The 26,822-nt window shown below is 41.8% G+C and overlaps 1 protein-coding gene across 1 annotated transcript in view; it reads right to left on the bottom strand.

The window, feature by feature from the left end:
- Nucleotides 1-26,430, bottom strand: part of LOC131699065 (inositol polyphosphate 5-phosphatase K-like) — a 31,158-nt gene extending 4,728 nt beyond the window's left edge. Inside the window, exons 1-9 of the mRNA XM_058994719.1 lie at nt 25,431-26,430; nt 13,442-14,174; nt 9,322-9,429; nt 9,032-9,140; nt 6,907-7,023; nt 6,300-6,475; nt 5,356-5,467; nt 3,981-4,090; nt 246-456 (exon numbers count right to left, since the gene is read on the bottom strand). Coding sequence (XP_058850702.1) covers nt 246-456; nt 3,981-4,090; nt 5,356-5,467; nt 6,300-6,475; nt 6,907-7,023; nt 9,032-9,140; nt 9,322-9,429; nt 13,442-14,166 — 1,668 coding nt within the window. The 5' untranslated portion in view covers nt 14,167-14,174; nt 25,431-26,430. The remainder of the gene's footprint in view (nt 1-245; nt 457-3,980; nt 4,091-5,355; nt 5,468-6,299; nt 6,476-6,906; nt 7,024-9,031; nt 9,141-9,321; nt 9,430-13,441; nt 14,175-25,430) is intronic.
- Nucleotides 26,431-26,822: the final 392 nt, after the last annotated feature.

Below are 26,822 nucleotides of genomic sequence, written 5' to 3' on the forward strand. Positions count from 1 at the left end.
CATTTCATGGTGATATGGCCTGTTGCTCGTGCATCTTAGCTAAGTACTATAGTTTTGGCACAGGCTTCCACATTGTGACAGATTGCTTTTCCCAGCTGTCACATTTGCTAAGTTTGAGCTGTGGAGTGTAATTTGTTGTATGACCACAAGATGACACTGTGGTACAGTTTAGAAGGGTTTAATTTATCAAAACACATTCATTTACATAGCAAATCAAGTTACTGTACAGTCTGCCTGTGTCTTACCCTGAGTGTGAAGATGGCAGAGACAGGCTTGTGGTCACTGGTCAGGTACTCCATGTGGCTGCGGTAGCTGTGCTGTGTCACTGTCACCCCGCTGGTCAGCTGTGCCACCGAGCTGCGCTTCAACGGGGGAGTCCGAGAAGGGACGGCCGACTCAAAGGGTTTAATCTTCCAGAGGATCCTGTCCGTCCACGCCGGCTTGCGCTTCTTAGCACTGAGGAGGAATCACACAGACCACATGAGAATCACACAGACCACATGAGAATCACACAGACCACATGAGAATCACACAGACCACATGAGAATCACACAGACAGCATGAGAATCACACAGACCACATGAGAATCACACAGACAGCATGAGAATTACACAGACCATAGGAGAATCACACAGACCACATGAGAATCACACAGACCACATGAGAATCACACAGACCACATGAGAATCACACAGACCACATGAGAATCACACAGACCACATGAGAATCACACAGACAGCATGAGAATCACACAGACCACATGAGAATCACACAGACAGCATGAGAATTACACAGACCATAGGAGAATCACACAGACCACATGAGAATCACACAGACCACATGAGAATCACACAGACCACATGAGAATCACACAGACCACATGAGAATCACACAGACAGCATGAGAATTACACAGACCATAGGAGAATCACACAGACCACATGAGAATCACACAGACAGCATGAGAATCACACAGACCACATGAGAATCACACAGACCACATGAGAATCACACAGACCATATGAGAATCACACAGACCACATGAGAATCACACAGACCACATGAGAATCACACAGACCACATGAGAATCACACAGACCACATGAGAATCACACAGACAGCATGAGAATTACACAGACCATAGGAGAATCACACAGACCACATGAGAATCACACAGACAGCATGAGAATCACACAGACCACATGAGAATCACACAGACCACATGAGAATCACACAGACCATATGAGAATCACACAGACCACATGAGAATCACACAGACCACATGAGAATCACACAGACCACATCAGAATCACACAGACCACATGAGAAGCACACAGACCACATGCGAATCACACAGACCACATGAGAAGCACACAGACCATATGAGAATCACACAGACCACATGAGAAGCACACAGACCACATGAGAATCACACAGACCATATGAGAATCACACAGACCACATGAGAATCACACAGACCACATGAGAAGCACACAGACCATATGAGAATCACACAGACCACATGAGAATCACACAGACCACATGAGAAGCACACAGACCATATGAGAATCACACAGACCACATGAGAATCACACAGACCACATGAGAAGCACACAGACCATATGAGAATCACACAGACCATATGAGAATCACACAGACCACATGAGAAGCACACAGACCACATGAGAATCACACAGACCATATGAGAATCACACAGACCACATGAGAAGCACACAGACCATATGAGAATCACACAGACCACATGAGAATCACACAGACCACATGAGAATCACACAGACCACATCAGAATCACACAGACCACATGAGAATCACACAGACCACATGAGAATCACACAGACCACATCAGAATCACACAGACCACATGAGAAGCACACAGACCACATGCGAATCACACAGACCACATGCGAATCACACAGACCATATGAGAATCACAGACCATATGAGAATCACACAGACCACATCAGAATCACACAGACCACATGAGAAGCACAGAGACCACATGAGAATCACACAGACCATATGAGAATCACACAGACCACATGAGAATCACACAGACCACATGAGAATCACACAGACCACATGAGAATCACACAGACAACATGAGAATCACAGAGACTATATGAGAATCACACAGACCACATGAGAATCACACAGACCACATGAGAATCACACAGACCACATGAGAATCACACAGACCACAGGAGAATCACACAGACCATATGAGAATCACACAGACCATATGAGAATCACACAGACCACATGAGAATCACACAGACCACATGAGAATCACACAGACCATATGAGAATCACACAGACCACATGACAATCACACAGACCACATGACAATCACAGACCATATGAGAATCACACAGACCACATGAGAATCACACAGACCACATGAGAATCACACAGACCATATGAGAATCACACAGACCATATGAGAATCACACAGACCACATGAGAATCACACAGACCACATGAGAATCACACAGACCATATGAGAATCACACAGACCACATGAGAATCACACAGACCACATGAGAATCACACAGACCATATGAGAATCACACAGACCACATGAGAATCACACAGACCACATGAGAATCACAGACCATCTGAGAATCACACAGACCATAGGAGAATCACACAGACCATAGGAGAATCACACAGACCATATGAGAATCACACAGACCACATGAGAATCACACAGACCATCTGAGAATCACACAGACCATAGGAGAATCACACAGACCATAGGAGAATCACACAGACCATATGAGAAGCACACAGACCATATGAGAATCACACAGACCATATGAGAATCACACAGACCACATGAGAAGCACACAGACCACATGAGAATCACACAGACCATATGAGAATCACACAGACCACATGAGAAGCACACAGACCATATGAGAATCACACAGACCACATGAGAATCACACAGACCACATGAGAATCACACAGACCATATGAGAATCACACAGACCATATGAGAATCACACAGACCACATGAGAATCACACAGACAGCATGAGAATCACAGAGACCATATGAGAATCACACAGACCACGTGAGAATCACACAGACCACATGAGAAGCACACAGACCATATGAGAATCACACAGACCATATGAGAATCACACAGACCATCTGAGAATCACACAGACCATAGGAGAATCACACAGACCACATGAGAATCACACAGACAGCATGAGAATCAAAGCACAGAGCAGGCAGCAGGTGATGTGCTCACTTGCTAACTTGATATTTGCAAATTGCTTTCTAGCAGAGTGCTTGGCAAAGTGGAAGTACATAAAGTAAAGCTAAGAGTTATAGCATATCCTCCAGTCTTTAATTAACCAAGTGCTAGGATTTATGTCTTGAAAGACTGGAGTAAATGCTTTGGAAATATGAATGTGTAATGGAAAGTGTAAGTCAAGTAAAGAAACGTTTTGGCCAATGCCTTCTAAAGCCCACAAAACAGTGGAAACATTGGGGCAGCTTTTCTGACAACATAAAGTGCAGCTTTTTTTAGATTTATTTTTTAGTAATTGAAAGCTCACGATTTTAATAATCAGCTACATATACATATATTATTACAGAGACCCATATATTGAATGGGATTTAGTTTCCAATACATTTATAGATTTGCAAACTGGTATAGCTTTAAAAAAAAGATGAGTTTTATCACAGAACTCAACAATTCAGCTTTCAACACACCAATGTGTAACGATGTGACAGAAACGGTAAATACGGCTGGCAGGTGCTTCCATATCGACAGCAGAAATGTTTTACAAGGAACAGTCTCCTTAGTGATGACTCTGCAGCCCGCGGTGGACCTACACGCTATCGTCAGTGTAATAACAGGTGTTTCTGAACATTAGACAGCCAGATAGAAGCAGAGCTGCCCAGGTGTGTTAATGCAGACCCTCCCCACTCCGAGCTGGGCTCAGTACCTGGTGTCGTAGGTGTTGGTCCCCACATCGAATTTGTATGTCGGGGGGAATTTGAGCGGCCCCTCATGAAACCCCTCCAGGACAGTCTCGGACTCCTTTGCCATGTTCAGCTGGGGGAGAGTTGGGGGCAGTCAGAGAGAGAGACTGGGAGATGATTCAGGTATACTGTAGGTGAGTCTACAGCAGGTCAGAGTACAGTACAGTGAGCCTTGCTAATACAGTTTTCAGCATTTTACCACGGTGATAGCTGCAAAGTGTAGTCAAGGATAGGGGTAGAATGATAAAGCACAGTCAAGCATATATACAATCCTGGTAAAATACACAGTAATACACTTTAAAACAATGGTATGCAAAAGCATGTTCATTGCAAAATGGCTGTGTAGTTTAGCAAGAGAATTGAATAAGAGCTAAACCAGCTCAGGTTGTGTCATTTCCCTGCACAGCGGACCCTGAAGTGAACAATGAAAGTGACCTTGCTTTAACCAGCTCAGGTTGTGTCATTTCCCTGCACAGCAGACCCTAAAGTGAACAGTGAAAGTGACCTTGCTTTCCTCCACAAGTCGAGCACCCCTTCAGTTGAGCATGGCTGAGTTATGTATCAGTTCCTCAGGCTCCCTGGGGAAAGTTCCACTTTCAGCTCATTTCAGGTGGAATATGCAAACGATTGCAGGCTTAACGAGCGTGGGGTCATGTAATAAAATGGAAATGTTTCCAGTTTAGCCTCCAGGCCTCTCTCGGTTTCTCCTTGCTCCTGTGTCCATGGTTACTGTAGCACATGTTACTCTATTAGTTTTGCCCTTCTAAGGTGTAAGGTGTAAATGCATTACTTATTAATGCTACACACTGGTGTTTGTCTCTGCCTTCAAAGTTCAATCAATACAACGTCGACATTGAATAAAATGTCTGTCATGAAACTTCATTTTTTGAGTGCTCTGGTAGAAAGGTCTAGCATTGGCTCTAGTTTACACTCTCAGGATTCTGTTAATGTGGCTGTTCCAAGGGTTTGAAGACGTAATTGAGAATTCTCTTTTGCACATCATACTCATCCTAGGATGAAGATGAAATGTGATAATCTTTCCTTCCCTGGTTTTAAAGACCATATTAGGGAATTGCTTAGAACCTGACAGTGGTTCTCCTTAAGGCCACATTAACAAATAGATAGATGTCTTATTTATTCTGCTCTTTGATCTCTGTACGCTTCTGATTAAGTTTGAACAGCACATGTTTGTATTGTGTTGTTCGTACATTGTTTTTATACATTGTAATGGTTTTTTAAATTTTTTTCCAAGACCCCCTTGCAAACAAGGCCTCGGTCTCAATTGGTAAATCTCCTGGTTAAATGAATGAATAAATAAATAAATCTAAAGGCGCTCACCTGGTCCTTCTCCCACAGGGTGGAGAGTTTGTTGCCGTCGATCGATAACTTCACAAAGTGCATGTCAAGCGTTTCGATCCGGAAATTCAAATCCCCGAACCAAAACACAACACTGACGAGAAAGAAGAATTCAGAGTGGGGTCATCAAACTGCATCAAATGTGTTACAATCACCCGGCTCTCACGAGAGTAGGTAGCTTCAAATGAAACGTTTCTTTGTGATAATGTTTGTAATAAATCTGAATGGATCTAGATGGTGCTGGTGCTCACTAATATAAAGGTACTTCAGTTGACCTAGCCTATGCTACAGATGTCTACGGACAGCAGCTAGAACTGAAAGGCAACTCCTGAACTCACAGTCAAAGCCCCTTAACACACATTTATATAAAAATAAACACTGTGTATGAGCAATTGACATAAGAACCACTCAGAATGATTGGAGTAATCTGAAACTACTATTGTGACTACAGTGCACAGGCAAGCTAATGGTGTAGATCTTTATAATGTATCTTATCTGAAAGTACCAGAACGCCACTAAAATATCTTAAACAAGAATTATTATAAGAATTCCTATTTCATTTGCATACTGAACTTCTACTAATGCATATAATAGGTAATGCATTTATCTAATTTCCACAAAGTGTCTTTCTCCATCTTGCCACAATGCTTTACTTCATGTGTCAGCGGCTTCGTTTGTGTCTGTCTCCACAATCGTAGTCTATGCACTGTTGCTGTCATTTTCATCAGCATTTTTAGCCTTCTTAAAGAGGTAGTTCGTAATAGAAGTTCCTAATGATCTATTGATTGCATGAAAAGGACTACTGATGGAATCAGACAGCTGTGTGAGATGTGAGTCATGTGCTGCCCATCGTAAATAGTACCGGAGTGGTGTTTGGGTGCGTTCTGGCTCCAATATACCACTGCTTCTAGGCTGGCATGACTCACTCGTGATCGAGCACTCCGTTGGCAGACTGCCCCTCAAACTGCTGCTGTTGCAGGATGCTCTCGAAGTCTTCCATGCGCTGCTCCGAGTTCTCCATGTGCGCAGGCAAGTGGCAGTTCAGGAAGCAGACCATGTGACCGAAAATAGCCATCCGGGCGCTGACCCCTCCTTTATTACCCTAAGGAGGAAAGCAAACTGAAATGAGCATTAGAGAACAAATGATCTCAACATTACTGCAATAGAAATTGGAATCACTCTAATTTAATATTTCAAAAAGGGAGGGGTAAAAATCTATTCACACGGCATTCACTGTGTGCCAGATACTGTCTATCAGGGCTTTGCATCAAAATGCAACGTGCTCCATTTTTGTCTTTGAAGTAAAATAAAAAGGCTAAACTTAGAAAATAATAAACACACAACTTGCAAAGTTAATTTAAGGACTGACTGTAAAAAGTGTGCTAAGTTGTTTGTTTCTAGCTATGGAACATGAAAAAAAATATTGTTGATACAAAACTGATGCAAATTGCTAAATTTGTAAATAAAAATAATATTCATCAGTGGGCAGTTTTCACAAAGCTCTTCTGCCAGCGCAATGCCACTCCCACTCACCCAGTATCCCCCGAGGCCAGTGCGAGTGCTCTCTGTCTGCACACCCCTCAGGAAGGGCAGGTGGTAGTACTTGGCAAACACCAGCAAGAAAACGCCCTGCATCCGCTGTGACGTCACCTAGCGGGACAGAGAGAGGGCGAGAGAGGAGCGAGGGAGAGTGGGAGAGAGTGAGAGAGAGAGTAAGAGAGAGAGTGAGAGAGGAGCGAGAGAGGAGCGAGGGAGAGGAGCAAGATAGAGTGAGAGTAAGACAGAGAGTAAGAGAGAGAGTGAGAGAGGAGCGAGAGAGAGTAAGAGAGAGTCAGAGAGAGAGAGAGAGAGGAGCGAGAGTCAGGGAGAAAGTAAGAGAGAGTAAGAGAGAGTGAGAGAGTCAGAGAGAGTGAGAGAGAGCTGAAACATGGCTGAGAAATCTTTTGATGGCTATTCCTGTTGATCTGCTACACAGATGGATATCATGACTGGATGTGATCTAAGTAATAATGTGCAGTGCTGTGTGATGGATTTTGAACCCTGTGGGTGGGATGGGGTTAAAAGCTCTATAACCACTCCTGCAGAGGAGCCTGGCTCCTTGGGGTAGTGGTGAAGATGCTTGCTTGCTGTGGCACCTGTTCATGCCCAGCCTCCGCTCTGATGTGCACATACAGGGGAGGCTGGGTATTGTAATTGCAGAATGCCTTTTTGTTTTACTGTAGGACATGGGACCTCAGACCACATAATCCTGGATTTGCATATAAACTCTGCATCCATTATTTGTACAGTGAAACAAATGCAAATAGCTGCCTGTACGAACTGGAAGGCAAATACGGACATTTGCAAATATGGACAAAATGATCTTAATAAACACTGGCCCCTCATATACAGACCGAGATCATAAAACAAGACATCATCTCAATAACAATCAAGAACAACTCGATACTGAATATAAGACCTCCAGGGGCTCTGTACCACACTGAGGGCCAAAGCACATACAGAAACCTTCTGTGCAAAGTGACCCTGACACCTGACAAAGCAATACACTGTTTATTTACATGAACGCTGCCGTTGGTGCAACTGTACATTTATAATCTTCCTTGCCAATGCCTGCACTAATAGCGTGCTCCATTATAGAACAAAAGGAGGCGATTATTAGATTATAGGGGGTCCTCACTTAGGATGTCATAGAAGACCATAAGCACAGAAAGTTTGGAACATAAATTCTAATCAATAGTTAAGAAGCAAACAAACAAAACAAAACAAAACATAACAAAAACATCAGGTTAATGCTATTTTTTTTACACCATTTTCAAAATCAGCCTTTACCAGGTAAACCCTTAAAGTGATTGTAGTTAACAAAATAAAAGTTTCCACTCCATGCACATCCACCCACTGTATAGGTCGCAATGTCTATTTTCATTTTAAAACATGATCTCTAGTACTTTTCTAAGCAGTTTACTGGAACGCAAGGCAAGCAAACTGACCTGATCTACTAGGTTTGCTGCAACATGTGTTTCTTTCAAAACTGCACATTTAGGGTCTATATAGCGAATAGAAGTTTTATGAAATGAATGTGTTTGCTGCAAATGCTTTAAAATCAAATCCCTTAGTTACAGGCCTTCTACCAAATGAGCCAACACACCTATAGAAATTCTATTTAAGTGTAATGCAGGGTCATTGGACTGGTGAATTCTGATTAGATGTAAGACGGGGTCATTGGACTGGTGAACTGGGGAAGCACATTAACTGACACCTATTGTTTAGGCATGCAGAGAAAGATAGGGACACTTTCTGTAAAAGTCATTTTGCAACATTGTCTTGGATCTGCATGGCTTGGGGGTGGTAATTGGCTTCTCTGTTAGAAAACCTCAGCGTAAAAGGGATGTTGTTTTTCTTGGCCCACATTTACAAAAAAAGGAATCTGCCCCTTTTGCTTATTCTCAGTAATTGCAAAAGACACTTTGCTAATTACCTGGCTCCAGTCAAATGAAATGTATAAATACAAATGCATTTGCACTTTTAAATGAGCAATAGCTTGTCTACGCTGCAGTTTTTCTGCACTCTCTTTGCGGTCAAGTGGTGCATAATTGTCTTGCATTTGTTTATTTAGCAGAGATTGAACGTCATTATAAAGACTAACACATTACCAACTCACAAGCACATATCCGAAGGGACTCAGTGTATCCATACACAGGTCACTCCACTGGTCAGTAAAGATTGCATCTTTGAGGCGTTTATTGATCATGGAGTTCACTTCCTGTAGCCTGGGACAGAGAGAGAGAGAGAGAGAGAGAGAGAGAGAGAGAGAGAGAGAGAGAGAGAGAGAGAGAGAGAGAGAGAGAGAGAGAGAGCAGCCTGTTTTAATAATTTCATTTAAAGGTGAAGATAATTTGCAGAGCTCTTTAACTTTATAATAATAAATAAATAAATAAAATGACTTCTTACCCAATGATGTACATGTCTGTTTTCCCATCCCCCACATTAAGACCCAAGAGGGAAGTGACATCATCAGGAGGGACAGCCGAGCCCACGTTCCACGTGACAATGTGTAGCCTATCAGAGACAAGAGCAGGTCACCGCTATTTTAAAGAGCAGTGTGGCACGCGTTGGAAGATTTTCTGCGTGTTATAAATGGGCTGCACACACTTTATAGAGGTGCAACGTATACTCCGGTAATAGTGTTTTATACAGTACTGTTTATTATGGGGTTTTGGATAGGGTAGTATAGAAGAGGTGCACATTTTAAAGGGATTCAACCCAAGAGCGCTCAGTCATCTGTATATACACTGGGTGTGTGTTATATTACGAAGGTATAGTAAACTGCAGGACAATCCTGTTAACCTAGTAAAGGAGATATTGGTGAACTCTAAAGCTAGGAAGTGAAGTCTGAGGTACTAGCATTGCAGTTTCCATTCTGGGTGACCATATGACTGTGTTGGAATGACAGAAGACAGTAAGCCATGCAGGACAGCATTAACAGCTTTGTTACTATATTTCACAGAGAGCGACACCTTTGAGGAATGACAGTGTCAGTACTTGCTGGGATATGATCTTGGCTTCACTGCAGTTAATTGGTATAACATTGCGATTTTGTAGTTCAAAATGTAATATGGTGACCATCTCTGGAAAAAGTGTCATTACCCTTAAAATAGCAACTAGCAAAACAACCATCGAACATCATTTGAAAATACCATCTTAAATGCAAGCCTAGTAACTCAGCAGTGACATCAGGCTGCCATGGATCAAATAAATCTCGTTGCAATCAACTAACACAGATATAGTACATTGGGATAATCAGCACCACTGCAAACGGCCATACACTGACCAAGTCAATAGACTGTAGCTACAAGACACTGGGGTGAAACAGAGGAACAAAATCAATAATTCGATAAATGAAAGTAAATTCGAATTATACTGTATGTAGTGCTGTGTGTGACTTTCATTCCCAGGAGGCTGTGACCCTTTCTGAATCCCCTCACAGTCTGAGTGCCCTGACCCCCCTCATTCTGTGGATTTAAAGCCTGTTCTTTGAAAGCTCCTCATCTTTGCATAGAAATTCAGCTTTATAATCTTTAAAATCTTGCAGAAGGATGGTAGAAAGATGATGAAAACCTAAAACCAGTTGGTGCAGAAATGCAAAGTCACTGTTTATTACACTGTAACTGCGGAAGTTTAAGAAGAAAAATAATTAAATTGTCTCTGATTGATTCCTTTATGGTTAGCCACTTAGAACCATCCTGTGACCTCTAGATTACAGTCTGTTATAACAAGAACCCTCAACCTCACATTCCAACATGGTTTCAGTCAGACTACAGTAACTGCATACAATTTTCCCCTCCACTGTTGGTTCCACCCCATTGGGGGCTACACTGGAGTGCTTGGAAGGGGGCCAGGCCTGTGGAGGAGGAACGTGATGGAGAGACAATGCAGAGGAAGTGACAGAGCAGGGACAGTGGAGTGTGCTGCAGGCTCCTGATAACATCGCGCCTTTGAAGGGCAAGCATAGCCGGATTGCCTCAACACTACACAGAGACTGCAGTCTGTATGAATATTTACAGATTCATATTTTAAAGGTCACCAGATGGTTCCAAGTGGGAAACGCATTATAATCAATCAGAAACGAATTAATAATTATTGCATTAGCCGCGCAGCACCGTCATGTTTTCTGTTGATCCAAAAATGAACACAGATCTTTTTCGGCTTAAACTTCTGCAGTTATGGAGAACATACTATACTAGTCCACATACTGTAATGTTTCAATTCTCGTAACCTTGCCATTGAATAATGGCTCTAGGACTCTTGTACACGTTGGGTAAAAATATTAATTAAGGGTGGTTAAATATGAATGGACAATTAGATCAAAACTCCAGTCATGTGAACTGACAGTCTTGCTAACTGTGAAATATGTATGAGATGTAAAAGCTTGAAACACAGCCTTAAGCCCTCTGACTGTTCATCTGCACTAGTTTGGATGACGACCTGTGCTAGATAAGGGAATGCCAATACTGGAGACTGGAGCCCTCTGACTGTCTGTCTGCCTGTCTGACTATCCACATAGCAAGTCCAGGGCTTTCATCCACAACTATTTAACACATGCAGAGTTTTTAATAAATAAACGTAATAACTTAAATGACCAATGTTTCGACTAGAGGTCTTTCTGAACGCCTTCAGTGTTGAAATGAGTTCATATACATGGACAGGAGTTCACTGTCTGTTGCAGGAAGGACCTGCACAAGCAGGTATAAAAGAGACCCCAAAGAGACTGATTACAGTGTCCTTCATTACCAGTCAATAAGTTAAATAGCATCGGGGACTGTGTTAGACTGTTAGATGGCACGCGACAAGCTTTCACAAATCTATTGCCTCTGCCACTGCTAAAGTATTAAGGGTTTTGTCTAAAAGACAGAGTGCATTAGAGATAGCTTTACAGCACTAACTGGGTATAGAAAGTAATGGCTTGTGCCCGGAGGCTATTAACCTTTTTGTCTGCAGAAGATAAAGTGTTTGAGAATGTGCCATGCTACTGTACAATTTGCTAGGGAACCTTATTCAATGCATGAAAATCTTCTACTGAGGTGTTCACTTCCTTGTTTCCAATGGACTCCTGTTAGATATTGTCTAGTTTCCAGTGGGGTCTGAGCTGAATCCACCGAGAGATAACATCTAAGGACTTTTTTTTTTTTTTACCCTTGCTCTACTTTTAAATTATGTTAAAGAAGTAGACAAAGTAAACATTTCTGGAGGCCTGATTTAATTTAATTTATCTTGTAATTATTTTCCCCCTGATTTTCTCCATAAATTCAAATCTACATTACATTCTCTCACTGTAGCAATTCTCAAAACAGCTCAGAAGAACTGAAGGTCAGTGGGGGTCTTCCAATCCCACGACCAAGCCATTTGTCTCTTCACACCGGGGAACTCGAGAGCGGTAGTCAGCGAGCTACCGGCCCTGAGAAGACAAAGACAAAGGCCAGCCCTGCTGGGGGCCGTACCAGCCCTGCTGGTGGCCGTTCCAGCCCTGTAGGTGGTTGACTGGACAGTAGGGTCTCCTGTAGCACCATGAGGAAAATCCCCAGTGAAGACCAGAGACTTTGCGCAGCCAGGACACAACTTTATGACTCACCATGCACTCCATGCTGCCATGCTTTACCAGGTGAGCCACTCAGGGACACCATGGAGGCCTGGCTTTAAATCAAACGGAAGCAAATTGAGTTTGATGGTCTAAACCACCACACAATTTGCCACAATATGTCTGCTGGAAAAGCAATTGAAAAGCAGTAAAGGATAACTCTCATGGCATCCCCGTGCCTGACTGGCACCTTATTCACTTTTGACACATTTTTTTCTACCTCACCTCACCTTAAATTTGAACCTTTTGGTCCCCAAACCCTACTGGCCACTTTCCGCAGTGCAAAAGTTTATTTAGCTCTACATTATACAGTGACATCAACATGGTTATTTAAGCCTTGCACTATGACAAAACACTGGGTAGTTTTAGAAATAATTTTGTGACCAGAAGGCAAAATAGGATATGACTGAGTAACATGCTATTTTGCCACAAAGTAAAAGTGAGCTGCTGGACAATCCAGTACTGTACCACCAAAGTACCACCCCCGGATACAGTGAATCACAGAAAGGTGACACACTCCTGTATGTGCAGTTCTTGCATTGCTATATTATAGGAGCTCACAATCCAGAGATTCTGTTCACTCTTTATAAAGGACAATGGAAATATGGCCTCCAAGTGACGATCAAAAATGAAATAATTACTATGTAGGCTTACATGTGTAATTATGCTAATTTGAGTGCCATCTTTAAACAGCTTCAGTATGTTGTTAAACGATATGACATGATAAATATTAAAATATGATATAAAGATCACATAAAAAAAATATGCAAAGTAGGCCCTTTATAAGATTTGATACACATGGAAAAAATAAGAATGTGGCAATAGACAAGTTCACCTGCAAATATACCCTGTGGTAGTTAAGGTGAAACAACTTCCAGAGCAAATATTTCAGTTTTGGCCATCTTACTGACCCTTGTCCTTTAGCCAGTGGCTCACCTGAAGTCCTCATCGTCCGGATCCCTTAACTCCCCTGCTGCTCTCTGGGGCTGCAAGTTCCCAGACCCTGTCCCAGCAGACTCAGCAGAGGAAGGGAGAGCTCTGTCAGGCTGTGTCCTGGGTGGTTTGGCTTCAGGGACTGTCTGAGCCCCTCTTGCAGGCTGTGATCCCCCCGAGCTGGGTGGAGGGACTGAGGGTTTCCCGGCTGGTTCACCAGGATTCGGACTCTGGGCGGATGGCTGAGCAACTCCTGAATTAGCCAGCCTCGGAGCTCCAGGACCCCGCAGTGTTGGATCCCCTGATCCCACAGGCCGAGGTCTACTGGATCCCACAGAACCAGGTCCCCCAGGTACTGTGGGCCGGGGTCGACTGGACTGCACAGGCCCTGGCGGTTTGGGGACTGGGTCACTGGATGCCACTGGTTTTGACCCGCTAGATTTATCTGGCTCTGGTTCTCCAGAGCCCCTCACTTGGGTTGCACCTGGTCTGCAGGGTTCTGCTTGCTGGGATCCAGGGACTCCCTCTGTTGCCACAGCTGGGGAGAGTCGTCTGGATTTCTCTGACCCCTCTGCCCCAATGGGTTTGGGTTCCTTTAGTTGATGTGGAGCAGCGGGCCCCTGCATGGGGGATGCCCTGGGTTCAGCGGCTGGCACTACTCTATTCGATCGCCCTGGTGGGGAGACACGTGGTCCCTGCTTTCTTAGGTCCTGCTGCGCTGGATTCATCTTCCAGCCTGAAGAAAGAGATAAAGAAAATCAAACAAGAGAATAGAAGGCCCTGAAGAAAAGATGGGTAGGGATGTGCAGAACATTGACCTTTGCAATGAAAAATTCCATTTGCCAGCTTGTAGAACAGCACCTCATCACTAAAGCTTATGGAAGGTGTCCTTACATTCAGGCAATCAAAACAAGTGGCGTGGAAAATCAAGACAACCTAAAGTACAGTAAATCTATTTATACATCTACACTTTTGATTGTTTATCCAAAACAGTAGTTTTTGTAGTGCCCTTAGTATCCAGAAGCAAAAGTGACATTGTGATAACTTACAAACATATACAGATATATTAAACAGTATAATATATTTGGCTAAAATGATTTTTTTTATTTCAAATGTGAATGTGAATTTTGAAGCCTGAAAACATCCCACAAGTCTTCCACAGGTTAACATTCTTTATAAAATACACATCTAGTCACATGAGATCCCATTGGGTCCTACTATAAACTGGTTGGGTAGCTGTAGTCTCAAGAAATGTGGCAGCAAATAGATAAAAAAAAAAAATGGGTAGGGTTTAAAATGCAGATACGGAAGGAAACTGCAGAGTCTGAAATGAGGATGTTGTCAGCGATCTGCTTCAGTCTAACCCTCAGAAATGTATAAAACTCATCTCAAATCCATCTGTCTTACAATATCATTTGTATAGTTAAGTGATTGGGATCTGAACTGAAAATACAACACAGGTTTCTGATATCTCATATAGAATATCAATAATTGAATTATGTTAGGAGGTTGTAAAAATACAATCATTTTAATAGATATAATGTAATGTAGGTGGCATACTATGTAGCATGGCAGGGAAAAGGTTAAGGGTGAGAGAATGCAAGAAAAAGGGATTTGAATGAGAGTGCGTAATAGGTAGTAATCTGTGAAAGATAAAGAAATCAGGGGGTGAAATCTGAAAGAGGTAGCGAGGGAAGGGAATGGATGTGAATGGTAGGGGGCTAGATAGGGAGGTGCTGAGCTCAATACACAAACACAGCGGTAATTATCAGTCAGGCAGACAGCAGTACACTGCACTGCATCGAGATGTCATTTCAATGCGAGCCCTTGCTATCACAGGCTGATGGCTGCCGTACAGACAGCATTGTCTTATAATAGAACAGAGGACCCCGGTGATCACAGCGGGAAGGGCGGGCGTCAGTGTGTCACGCTCACAGTAACTATGATCCACCGCTGTGTTACAAGAGACTGGATTTCTTCACTATGACTTTATTCACTGCTGGAATGATCCCCAGCTCAGTAAAGCTGATGCACAGAGGAATGCAAAATGAGATGAGAGAGGCATCTTCCACAACTCAAGGATTGACTAGTTTGATGTTTTGAGTTATTATACAACCAGAACTTGCTAAAGGCTGGTTTCACAGACCCAGTAATTTTGGACTACCATGAAATTGCCTTGGGTAAAGTAGTTCACAATTAGTGCTAACCACAGTGTGTGAAGCCAACTGCAATAATTGTACTCCCAACCATATCATTTTAATTTCCACCTTAGGAAGATTAAATCGCCTCCCACTCCAGGAAACTGTAGGGTCAGAGACTGTTCAAACATCTTCTGTTGCCTCGTTTAAATGCACATATCTAGTCAGATTCAAGTTACCTATTTGATGAAACGAATCTCAAACCCTATTTATTTGACATGTAAACCAGTTTAGAGCTGGAATCCATGCTGGGTGTTTAAGCTCATAGATTCAGAAGCATTGATTGCTCAGAACCCCACTGGGTTTGGCATGTAGACATTTGTTGAGAGGTTCAAAACAATCAGTTTAAAAAGGATTGATTCCTTGTGCATGTAAACATAGTATGTGTTTTAAAATAATGGGGAATATCTTTCACATTGGTGAAGACAGGACTCAAATCAGCACATGAAATCAACTGCCAGAGTTTAAATACAGGTGTGGCTTTTACTGAGCAGTGCAATTGTTCATTTTTGAAAAGGGAGTAGAGTATACGTGGCACTGAACATCTATCTGATAGTGTGTTATTATCACTCAGGTCCAATACAGAAATTCCTTAGTACCTCTAGGGTGCATTGCTGTGGATTTGGAAGGGTGTCAGATAAGCTCTGCTGTTGTCATAGATATAAAAATTGATTATATAACTATATTTAAAAATGCTACTGTGATAGGGGGTGTGGGTTACCTGCTGACAGACAGGAAGGATGACATCGACACACCGCTCAGGATTTATTTACAGAAACAAAAGAAAACCATGTGACGCTACCAGCAATGGTACCGCCCGGGGGACATACAACAAAATGAAAAGGCAAAACAAAACTAAGAAACAATGGCCTGTTAACACGCAAGCGCTACTCCGCTGTAAAGGAGGCTCCACTGACACACCTGTATACTTTCACATGGGATTTAAAATCCATAAACCAATCCTTGTTCCTGATAATTCAAACCACGACCCCGGTTCCTATAGCTTTTCAGCAGCCTCAAGGTGTGTCAGCTGATCCCTTTTATCACAAGACGCTCTTCTGGGACACGTCCACCTGCTGGTTAGGGGTAGGCAACTGGCCAGTCACCAGCTGCCTTTCCCTGCAACCAAACTGACTAACTCTGTACAAAAAACAATCACGACCCCTTTCCCCCGAATGAACAAAACAAAACCACACTTTCTCTCATGGGCAGGGCCACAGCTATTAAAAAAAAAAAAAAACAATGTCTGTACATTTCAGTTATTCTTTTAATGGTAAATTGTGTGGTGGTTTGGTGATGTAGACTACATTCCTTATGGAAAATACCAGAAGATGCCTTTGCTGAGCTAGGTACAAACCCACGTCTGGTGCATTAACCCACTGCCTCCTTCAGATCTGCATGTCCTTGAAGAAACACCTACAAGTCTATTCTTAGAGCAGGAATGCTTGCATAACAGCGTGGAGTGCTGAGGGTACAGCCGGAGCTGGCTGCTGGCCAAACACAGATACGATCTTTGTGTACAGTACCTTCCTTTTGGGTCATTATTGTGCTAGAGCACGGAGTAAAGAGTGATCTAAATGTTAGGTCGTGTAACTCAATGTCTGTCCTTCTCAGAGTCGAGCCAATACTTTCCAACGAAAAACATTTGAATAACAAAACAGCTCTTCTCTCGAATTAGCTGAGCAAAAATCTCCACGGCACAGAAAACAAAGGTTACGTATTAAGAGGGTTTATACAACGCTCAAGGTCGTTTCAGCCAATCGGAGAAGGGTTTAGACAAAGCTCAAGGTTGTTTCAGCCAATCAGAGAGCAGCCATAAATGTAGTATCCAGCATCAGCACAAACTCAACCCAAACCATGTAATATATATAAATATAGCTGAAAGAAACAACTCAGTTGCAGAGAGGAGCACTGCATCCTAGTTCTGAGCAGTTTCTTGCAGCTAAAATGATTTTATTCCTCTGTGGACATTTTTCTTTGTCTTTGCTTCAAAACAGGACCGTGCATGTGTACCCTCTGATTACAATCACACATACAGTTAAACAGCTAAAACTTCAAGATAAACTGAGAATTGCTGAGAACTGGGAAGTAGAAGCTCGAGATAGAGTCTTCACAAGCAAGCGCTAAGATTTTTTATCAACCGACCGCATACTGCAGAGACACATTTTAGAGGATGTTCAAGGTTATTATTGTGCACAGCTAAAACCGAGCTTATTGAGGCAAAATAGAAGATTTCAACATTAAAATCCTGGTCATTGTTTAAACACAGGTGAAGGCATTAGCCCAAACTCTACTGTTTAAAGTTATTGATGGGAAAAGCTTTCATATGATTATGATATACTCAATGTCCTAAAAAAGGTCCTTTGCATGATTCATCACAGCTGGACACGTGGCTCTCTAGATATAAGCACAAGGGTGACACACAGGCATACGGACGACCGCCTCCCCCGTCTCTCCATTACCAGGTATCACCAGGGCGCTTGTACAGGAACTTCACAAAGAGAGACAGGACGAGCTGTCCGCTGTTGCACTGTGAGTCACTGTGTTATTTTATTGCAGTTTGGCAGAGATAGGGCAGTTTGGTCCATGGCTCCCTGCATTCCAGCCATGTGAGAATGTGGCTGCAATGGAGGAGACTGGCCCAGTGACTGGTTGGCCATTTAATGAATACATTACAAATCACAAGAGCACTTCTGTTAATTAAACTTCAGTGTACTAGATCTAATCCGACTGATTGATATGATAAGCCCTATATTTTCAATTAAAGTTTTGATTAGCTTTACAAACTAAAAGTACAAACTAAAAGACAAATACTGTATATATATACTGCATATATATATATATATATATGGTATTTATGCCATGTTATGTAATGTAAGATGATGAGGGATGAAAGACTACCACTTTAAAATACAACGATGACTTCAGGAGGTTTTTTCTTGGCAAATATAGAAATAATTTCTCAATCCACCTTTCCAAACCACCTACAGTATACTCCAGTCTTTAATTAACTTTAATGACCAAACAAGAAATACAAGTAATATAATTGAAGGTCTTTAAATTCTGTCATGCATGGCGACCTCATATGTCTTTGTTGGAGACATGAAAAACGCAAATGCATGATGACCTCATTTGAGGATGCCATTTTTCCCCAAATAAAGCAATGGCATTTTTTTAAATTTTCAATGAAAAATATATTTATTATGTGTCCAAAACGACACTTCTTTCAGCTATTTTCAATATGTCAGGCATGAAAGGGTTAAACATGGCTTTGTAACACTGAATGCTTTGAAAATATCTCATACTGACAAAATATAGCTTGTTTGTTATCTCTTCAGTGAAAAAACTGCACAGATTTGATCAAGCAGCAAGGAACACTTGTAAGGGCTGCATTAGGATAGCGGGGCCCTTTCTCTGCATGACATAGCACATTGCTTTGCAAACAAATGCAGTTCAACTGTTCATGTTTTGCTGTAAATCCATAAACTGCAACAAAAAGGCTGGAGACTTGAAGAGCGTATTTTGCCTGAGGTAGCTGGAAATCTTTCACATGAAGAGGCAGGAACTGAAACATCAAAATAAAGGTTTAAGTGCAATACTGTGAAGAACAGCACTTCATTAAAACGGTAGATAATATTATGCAAAGCTTAAGCATAAGTGGTGAATCAGTGAAATTGTCCACCATTTTGAATGCAGTTAGGCAATTAGCTGATATTCTTTCAAAATGCCATTGACAGTGTCCACTACTTCTTAATAATTAACCATGTTAGTATTTACAGTGTAACTGCCTTTCACAAAAGGAGCTTTTGACTACTATAGTTATTAGTCTCTTTGAGTAATTCACTGTTCTCTCTGTGTTATTATCGACTAATCTACAGTATTCAGCTGGATTCGAAAATTAAACAATTTAAAGATTAAAGGTTGGAATTATTGTAAATGTTAAACATCAAGGGTCGAAATTATAGAAATGGTTTAATATCACCCAAGGGCTGTATGTATTATCGAATTGAATTAGACACTATTTCGCATTCATATCACCTTCATAAAGGCTACATGACATTGCATAAATATGCACAGAATCCTCCTCTAGAATCACTTTGAAACCAAATGTTATTGAAAATTCAGTTTTGAGTCCATTTCTGTGTCATGTAGTCATTCATACTTTTACAGTACTCATTGAGATCTAAATTAATAATATAATTTTAGCAGCATTATAGTCACATATGTCAGTGCTGGATGTTTTCAGAGCATGTCCCTGTATCAGGGAATCCACATGGACTGCATCAATCAATCCTATTCGGTGGCTGATGCAATCTAGGGGGGGTCACCAGTGCAGTAAAATGCTCCAAAAATCCAAAAATGGTTTCCCCAGGAGGGAGAGATTGATCAAATCAACCTCTTATAGTTTTGGAGGTTTTCGGTATTTGGATGAAACTTTCTGTATTGGATGATATATTTGTTACGTTTTGTTAGGGAGTTTGAAAATCATATTCTGCTACATACAAGCGTTTCACATTAAAGTACATGCTGGCAAAATATCACCTCATTCCACCTTTTTATGTTACGTCCTCAATATTGGCACAGTTCATAATGGCTCTGCACAAAATAATAAACTTAAATATCACTGAATCCTTTCAGCATGAATAATCCTTTAAAAAACAAATGAATGATTAGTGGTAATTTTGATCATTTCAGGGGGTGTAAATTCACACATTTGATGCCAGTTCTTTGACGTTTCTAAAATCCATGAAATGTTAAGTACTGCTTTCCCACGCTGTCTCAAAGCACTCTATGAAGGTTGGCTTAGACATCCCAAAGCAATTGAAATGGAGGCTGCAAGCCAGCTGTACACATCAATAACAAGCATGTTTGAAACACACCTCCTCCGCCACTGCTGTTAATACAAAATGACAGCTGTGGATCAAACGTCAGCAGGATGCTAGGAGGGCATAATACAAGATTGGTGAAGATTGATGCAAAATCAATGCAGGCAGACCGGTGGACAGACACGATCGGGGTCCCCATTTTTTGTGTGACAGATGCTGCCAAAAATCCCCAAATCTGATTCTCTCACTACTTTGTGTGAAAGAATGTCTTAATAAGGTTTCATTACAATGGACAGGTTCCACCTCCTATCCCCATGTTCAGATACTCCAGAGCTTGTGTTAAAGAATGTCTTTATCGAGGCGGATCTCTAGATATTTGTAAAAGTCTAAAGTGTGACATACGTACATACAGGCTCCTCCGCTATATCCCTGTAACCAGTAACCAATGTCAAAATATAAAAATATATTGTAAAAGGGGCAATCAGAAATGTAATTACAAATTCACTATATATGAGCTTTAACCCTTTGCTTACTGTCAACAACTATGGATGGTCCAAAGATGCAGATGTTTCCAATAGGGTCATTCCAGCTCAAGAGGACCAAATTCTGAAATTCTGGAGAGATGTGTTCTGGAATTCTGGAGAGATGTATATATATATATATACATTTCAAGCAATCCCCTTTGGTCCACATCATACTTCAGCTGGAATGGAATAAACAGCATTGCATTTTATTGTCCATGAAAACTGAAAGTAAAGAACCTGGATCCCTTGCAGCAGATGCAGAAAGGAAGCAGTGTGGCAATACCAGTCATCACTCACACAGCTGTGGTTTGGATTTCCTGGAGAGATAATGACTACTAAGTGGTTAGACAGCCAGCAAGGCGAAACAACGTGGTTCAGATATCATGTTCTCTGAAGCCTGCCTCCACGAAGCAGCTGCTAAAATCCTCATATCCTTAATGTCCTTTGGTTCACTGTGGGGAGGAGGATGACGATGTAAACTACATAAACAAATACTGCGCTTGAAGGTACAGAGAATATCAGCCAGTTTAATTCAAGAGCTTAATGGCATGAGCTATGAGGACCGGTTGGAAGAATGAAATCTCCTCAGTTTAGAAAACAAGGAGGAATTTGTTTCAATGGTCACACATGATACAGATAAAGCTGACCCTCATCGCTGCTTCAAACTCTGCAAGACGAGAGAGCACAAACGTTCAGAATGGCAGGTAGGGAACTAGACATGCACTGAATGGTATACTGGGGAAATACAATCCATTAGCTGGGTTTAAAGCAGAGGTGCAACTAGAAACCAATTTCCTACTTGAATATCATATAGGTCATAATCGAGAATTACTGACGCATTGAGAGAACTTGCAGTCGTTAAGCATGAGGCGAGACTCTTCACAAAATACAACTGAAAACAACATGTGCACATGATTAACATTATTATACAGAGTAATATATCAACTGAGGAAACTTTAAGTTGCATGCTGTAGAAGCCACTAACCTTGCTAATGGCAACTTGGTAGCCCTGCTAAGGATAGTAGTTTATCCAGCATGCAGCCCTTTATTATTACAAAATAAGAAGACAACAGACCCCTCATGGATGAATGACTGTGTTCTAGATTACATGAGACTCAATAAATACTACCATTTTTTTTAAGACGAGTAATCTTCCTCATTAATAACATGCTGCAGCCTGACAGTTGGCTAGGTGGCTCAGGCAGTAAATTCACTAGCTTCATGATGACCCTGGAGACCTGGGTTCAAATCTGGCTCAGGTCACACATGAAATGAGTTTTAGCAGCTCAACTCTAATACCCCAATTGACATTAGATCACAAAACCATCAGGTAATTTGTCATTTATAAACAAGGGAACAACAGTGTTTCAACAGAATCGGTGCCTGCATGTCCTAGAGTGTTTTAAAAACATCCAGGAAATACTGTTTAATGCTCAACCTGCAATCTATTAATTTTCACGACCATATCAATCCAGTCCACTGCAGTAACCTGTACAATGCCATACTTTATAACACAGGGATGAAACATCCATGACAGGCGGGGGGGCTTCAGTAGAAAGCTTCACGGTACATTATTCTGCCGTAGCAAAGGTTACAGTGAACTCCACGCTTCGGTAGACACACATCTTTCAATGGCAGGGTGCATGGCTGGATTTTTGCAGTAAGGTAGAGAACAAGGAAATCAGAATTCCTTTTCAGAATACATCTGTGACAGTTCTGCACCATTTACAACTGCAGTATCCCATAAAACAGGTTATATTCAATACTAAATTACTAAATTCTCTGCAAGACTCATTGATATCTTCATTCAAATATATACTTTATTATTATTTTATAATGTGTTTATTTAGCAGACGCCTTTATCCAAGGCGACTTACAGAGACTAGAGTGTGTGTGAACTATGCATCAGCTGCAGAGTCACTTACAATTACGTCTCACCCGAAAGACGGAGCACAAGAAGGTTAAGTGCCTTGCTCAGGGTCACACAATGAGTCAGTGGCTGAGGTGGGATTTGAACCGGGACCTCCTGGTTACAAGCCCTTTTCTTTAACCACTGGACCACACAGCCTCCTACCATTGGACCACACAGCCTATTATACAATGAAGCGCTAGGAAAATGTACCAAAAGTGTGTGCTGTGTCAATCCTCTCATCTGAATAGAACAGAGGCTGAACTGAACCATGCTATTGTAGTTTTGAATTTATTTCCATAGCTCTGGTAAAGAATAACAAAGCTATTCAAATCAATAATGTCCAGTGGCATTTGGCACAACTCTGAAGATTTCTCCAGTGTAAACATAAAATGGCAATGCTGCAAAGTGACATTTCACTTCAGGCAACATAAAAGACTGTAATTTGAGTTCTGGTTTCCTATTTATAGCTTATTTAATCAGCAGGTTTTCTGAGTTGCAGTTAAGAGGTTAGAGTCTGGCTGGGAGCTGGGAGCTATAACACTTTATCTAACACAGTCATGGATAAGATGAGAATTATAACCAATCCCTTTGGCATACCTGGCTGTTCTTTACAATGCTTACCCATGCTTTACCATGCTTTCACCGTACTTAATTACACTTTGCTATGCGTTTACTATGGGAAACGTTTACAAGGGCAGCATCAGAATTTTCAATACCAGAGCTCTCTTATAAAACACAGCTGGCACTTTTTATTGGCCATCTGGGGTCAATTCAATTGATCCAAATGTTGATGGATCTAAATATCACCACTGTATAGATCACAGTTGGCCCTTCCATTCCAGGCCTGTTCTAAATCGTTTAATCAAATGAATGAAACGATAAAGTAGTTCATTATTTCATTTGCCCTGTTAAACCCTGATCTGAATGGCCCTCCAGGACCAGATCATTAAACTGTGTCCCTCTAGTCAAACATCTAACAGTGCTTCTCCTTAGTGTACTTCTGTCTGTAAAAACACGCAACAGGGCCCAGAGGGTACTATTCCAATTATCTGAAGGATGTTGGTAATCAGAGCTGCTACCCTTTAGATTAATTAAAGAGACCCCTTGGTGTGTTGGATGCTGGAGTTTGTCTGTGTCTGTATCTGAATAACCGGGAGCTTAAAAAAACAACATGGCCATTTTGCTGCCTTCAAACACCTTGAAGGACACCACTCACCCAGAGCTGCCATCCTGCGTGCCCTTGTGATTAACGTTATCTATGAAAGCTGTGCCTGTGGTGAATGGGGGCCGCATTAAGTACAGATGAACCCGCTTTATATCGTGATAACGTGCAGGCATAATTTGTGATATAAAGCGGGTCATGGTATAAACCGGGTTTCAAGTTTGCCTTTGACAGCACATTACCAGTGCGAGAGAAAAAAGAAAAGAAAACTAACGATGAATTACAGAGCAGTCATTCTTTACATTTAAACAAATGCATATAGACTCCAGGACAAATACGTTTTGTATCATTAACTGGGACGAAACAGTTTGTGTCATTATCTAAAAAAGGCATGAATTGTAGACTGATGACAGCTATCAATTAGGGGTTCCATTTGGTGGTTTTTTATTATTTTTTTTGTATGTTAAAAAAGAAAAAATGGTGACGTTGGTGTTTTGTAACTGAACTGTATCCCGTTAAGACCGCCCACGCAGCATTTGACAGGCTGCACAAAATGCCAGTTTAGCAGCTGAGATGATTATTGGTTGTTAGTTACGATGGAAATTACTTCTATCATCACAAAACGTGACGATAAGCGGGTTTGTGAGATGATATTAAGAGAGGTAATTTCTCAAAAAACCTATGGTGCACGGCGAGTGGTTTCGAAAAATCGTGATAAAAACCGGGACATGATATTATGCGATGTGACATAAAACGGGTTCATCTGTAGTTAAAGCAATAGCACACCGTAGGTGTGGCGAACAGCGCCCTCTATGGCACCTGCTGGTAGTTCTAGAAGCTAGTTGCCTTTATGGTGGCTTCATTTGTATCTTTAGCCCTTTAACTCTTACCGTGGATCTTTCATAGTGTTGACCTTTTTTATGTGAAATGTTTTCAGTCAGAAGAATATTTACTTATGAGTAACATCATCAATAAAAACACAAGAATGAAGAAAGGCCAATTCTTCTGAGCAAAATTCTGACTTAAAGTTAACCAGTGAGCAACACCACCTGCCATATCTTGTTAAAAAACTAAAGATCACATGCATTTAAACTAAAACCGTATTTAAATGCATCTAGTCAGGAAGAGTTAAACAAGACCATGTACTCATTCATATCCTTTTTCATTGACTCCCAGTTTCCAGTAAGTCATTTGGAATCCCACTCCCTCCTAAGACCATCAGACATCTACATGCCCCCCTCCCGTCATCTCAGACCAACCCTGTACTATACCCCTTTATTGTAAAAAATATATTCATAATTAGAGGAAGCATCATGTGAAACATGAACGCGTCACACAGTCGCCCGTTACAGAGAGGGAACTCGCCTTACCTTTCTTTTCCAGCACGCTATTATATGATGTTATTCCGCTGGGCGGTTTGACTTACAGGAAGGACACGGTGCAGCCCTTGTTAGCACTGGAATTCACCGGGCTGTGGTTCTGTCAGTAACCTGCCAAATGAAGTTCAATTAAAGCAGCAGGTGATGGTGCCAGAGACATTAACTGGACAGAGCTGCAGTGCTTCCGTAGTGTGCAAGTCTAAAGACTCGGGGTCCTTAACGTGACTGTACAAAGAGAAGCGTCGATTTGAGCAACTCCCATCTGCTATCCGCTTGATCCATAATACCACGTTAATATGTCTGTTCCTGATAGTGGGGTCGATCTTGTGCGTGTGGAGCTATTTGGAAAAGAAGCACACACGGCATGGAAGACTAATCTATGAGAGCCGCCTCGCTGTCTTCAGAGCCTGTACACTGCATCTGCATGTAGTATTATACAAATTAGGCATGTATCTCTCGATCTGTTTCCATGCTGGTGCTGCCTGCCTGTATCGGGTTAATGCCTGTGACCCATCAGAATTAAAAAGTCCCTTAAAGTCGGGTTGTTCCTGCTTGCAGAACTGTGTACAGCGGTTAGGTCCTGCTTTAATTTTTTGTTTAATATGTCAGCAATGTTCAGTTGGTTAATCCCGCCAGTGAATTGTCCATGTTGGTATTACAGTGCTAACCGCCCATGGGTAATGCACCTCCTTTTCAAGCGCTTCTGCTGTTTTTCCCCCTCGATTCTAGGTAATAACAGACTGCCACCGCTGGGACCCGTTTACACAAATAAATTCTGGTGTCCGTGGCTGTCAATGACGTCCGCTGCGTTGCAATTGCTGAATCACCTCGGAGACGTTTCTGTAAATACACGTGAGAGCGTCTTTCTTTTCTATTGGGGAAAAACGCAGTCGTATGCTACTACCGTATCTACAAAATGATCATTGCACTGAGCGGTAGTGCTTAAGTGCTGCTGCCAGTGTGTGTGTGTGTGTGTGTGTGTGCGTGTGTGTGTGTGCGCGCGTGTGCGGGGGGTAGGGTGGGTAGTCCAATATATTACGGAAGCTGCTCCGCTCAAGTGTTTTCAGATAAACGAAAGGTGTCATGCCGAATGGGCCCTTGTTCTGTCACCCAGCACACTTGAGTCGGTTTCCTGGAAGGAAACACCACGGTACGTGGTAACCTGATGCGAGCTCTCGCTGCTCCCACAGGGATTTAAAGGGACGAGTCTCAACAGTGCCATGGATGCACGAATCGAAGCAGGCGGAGGACGTGTTTTTATCTTATTGAAAAGGCAACACAAAAAGTATAGCATACTTGCTACTGTAAACCGCTACATGCAGGCCTTAAAGATTACAAGTCATCGAATCAGAAAGCATTGGCGCGACTCTATATTAAGAACAC

This window comes from Acipenser ruthenus, chromosome 21, assembly GCF_902713425.1.
Source record: "Acipenser ruthenus chromosome 21, fAciRut3.2 maternal haplotype, whole genome shotgun sequence".
NCBI lineage: Eukaryota > Metazoa > Chordata > Actinopteri > Acipenseriformes > Acipenseridae > Acipenser > Acipenser ruthenus.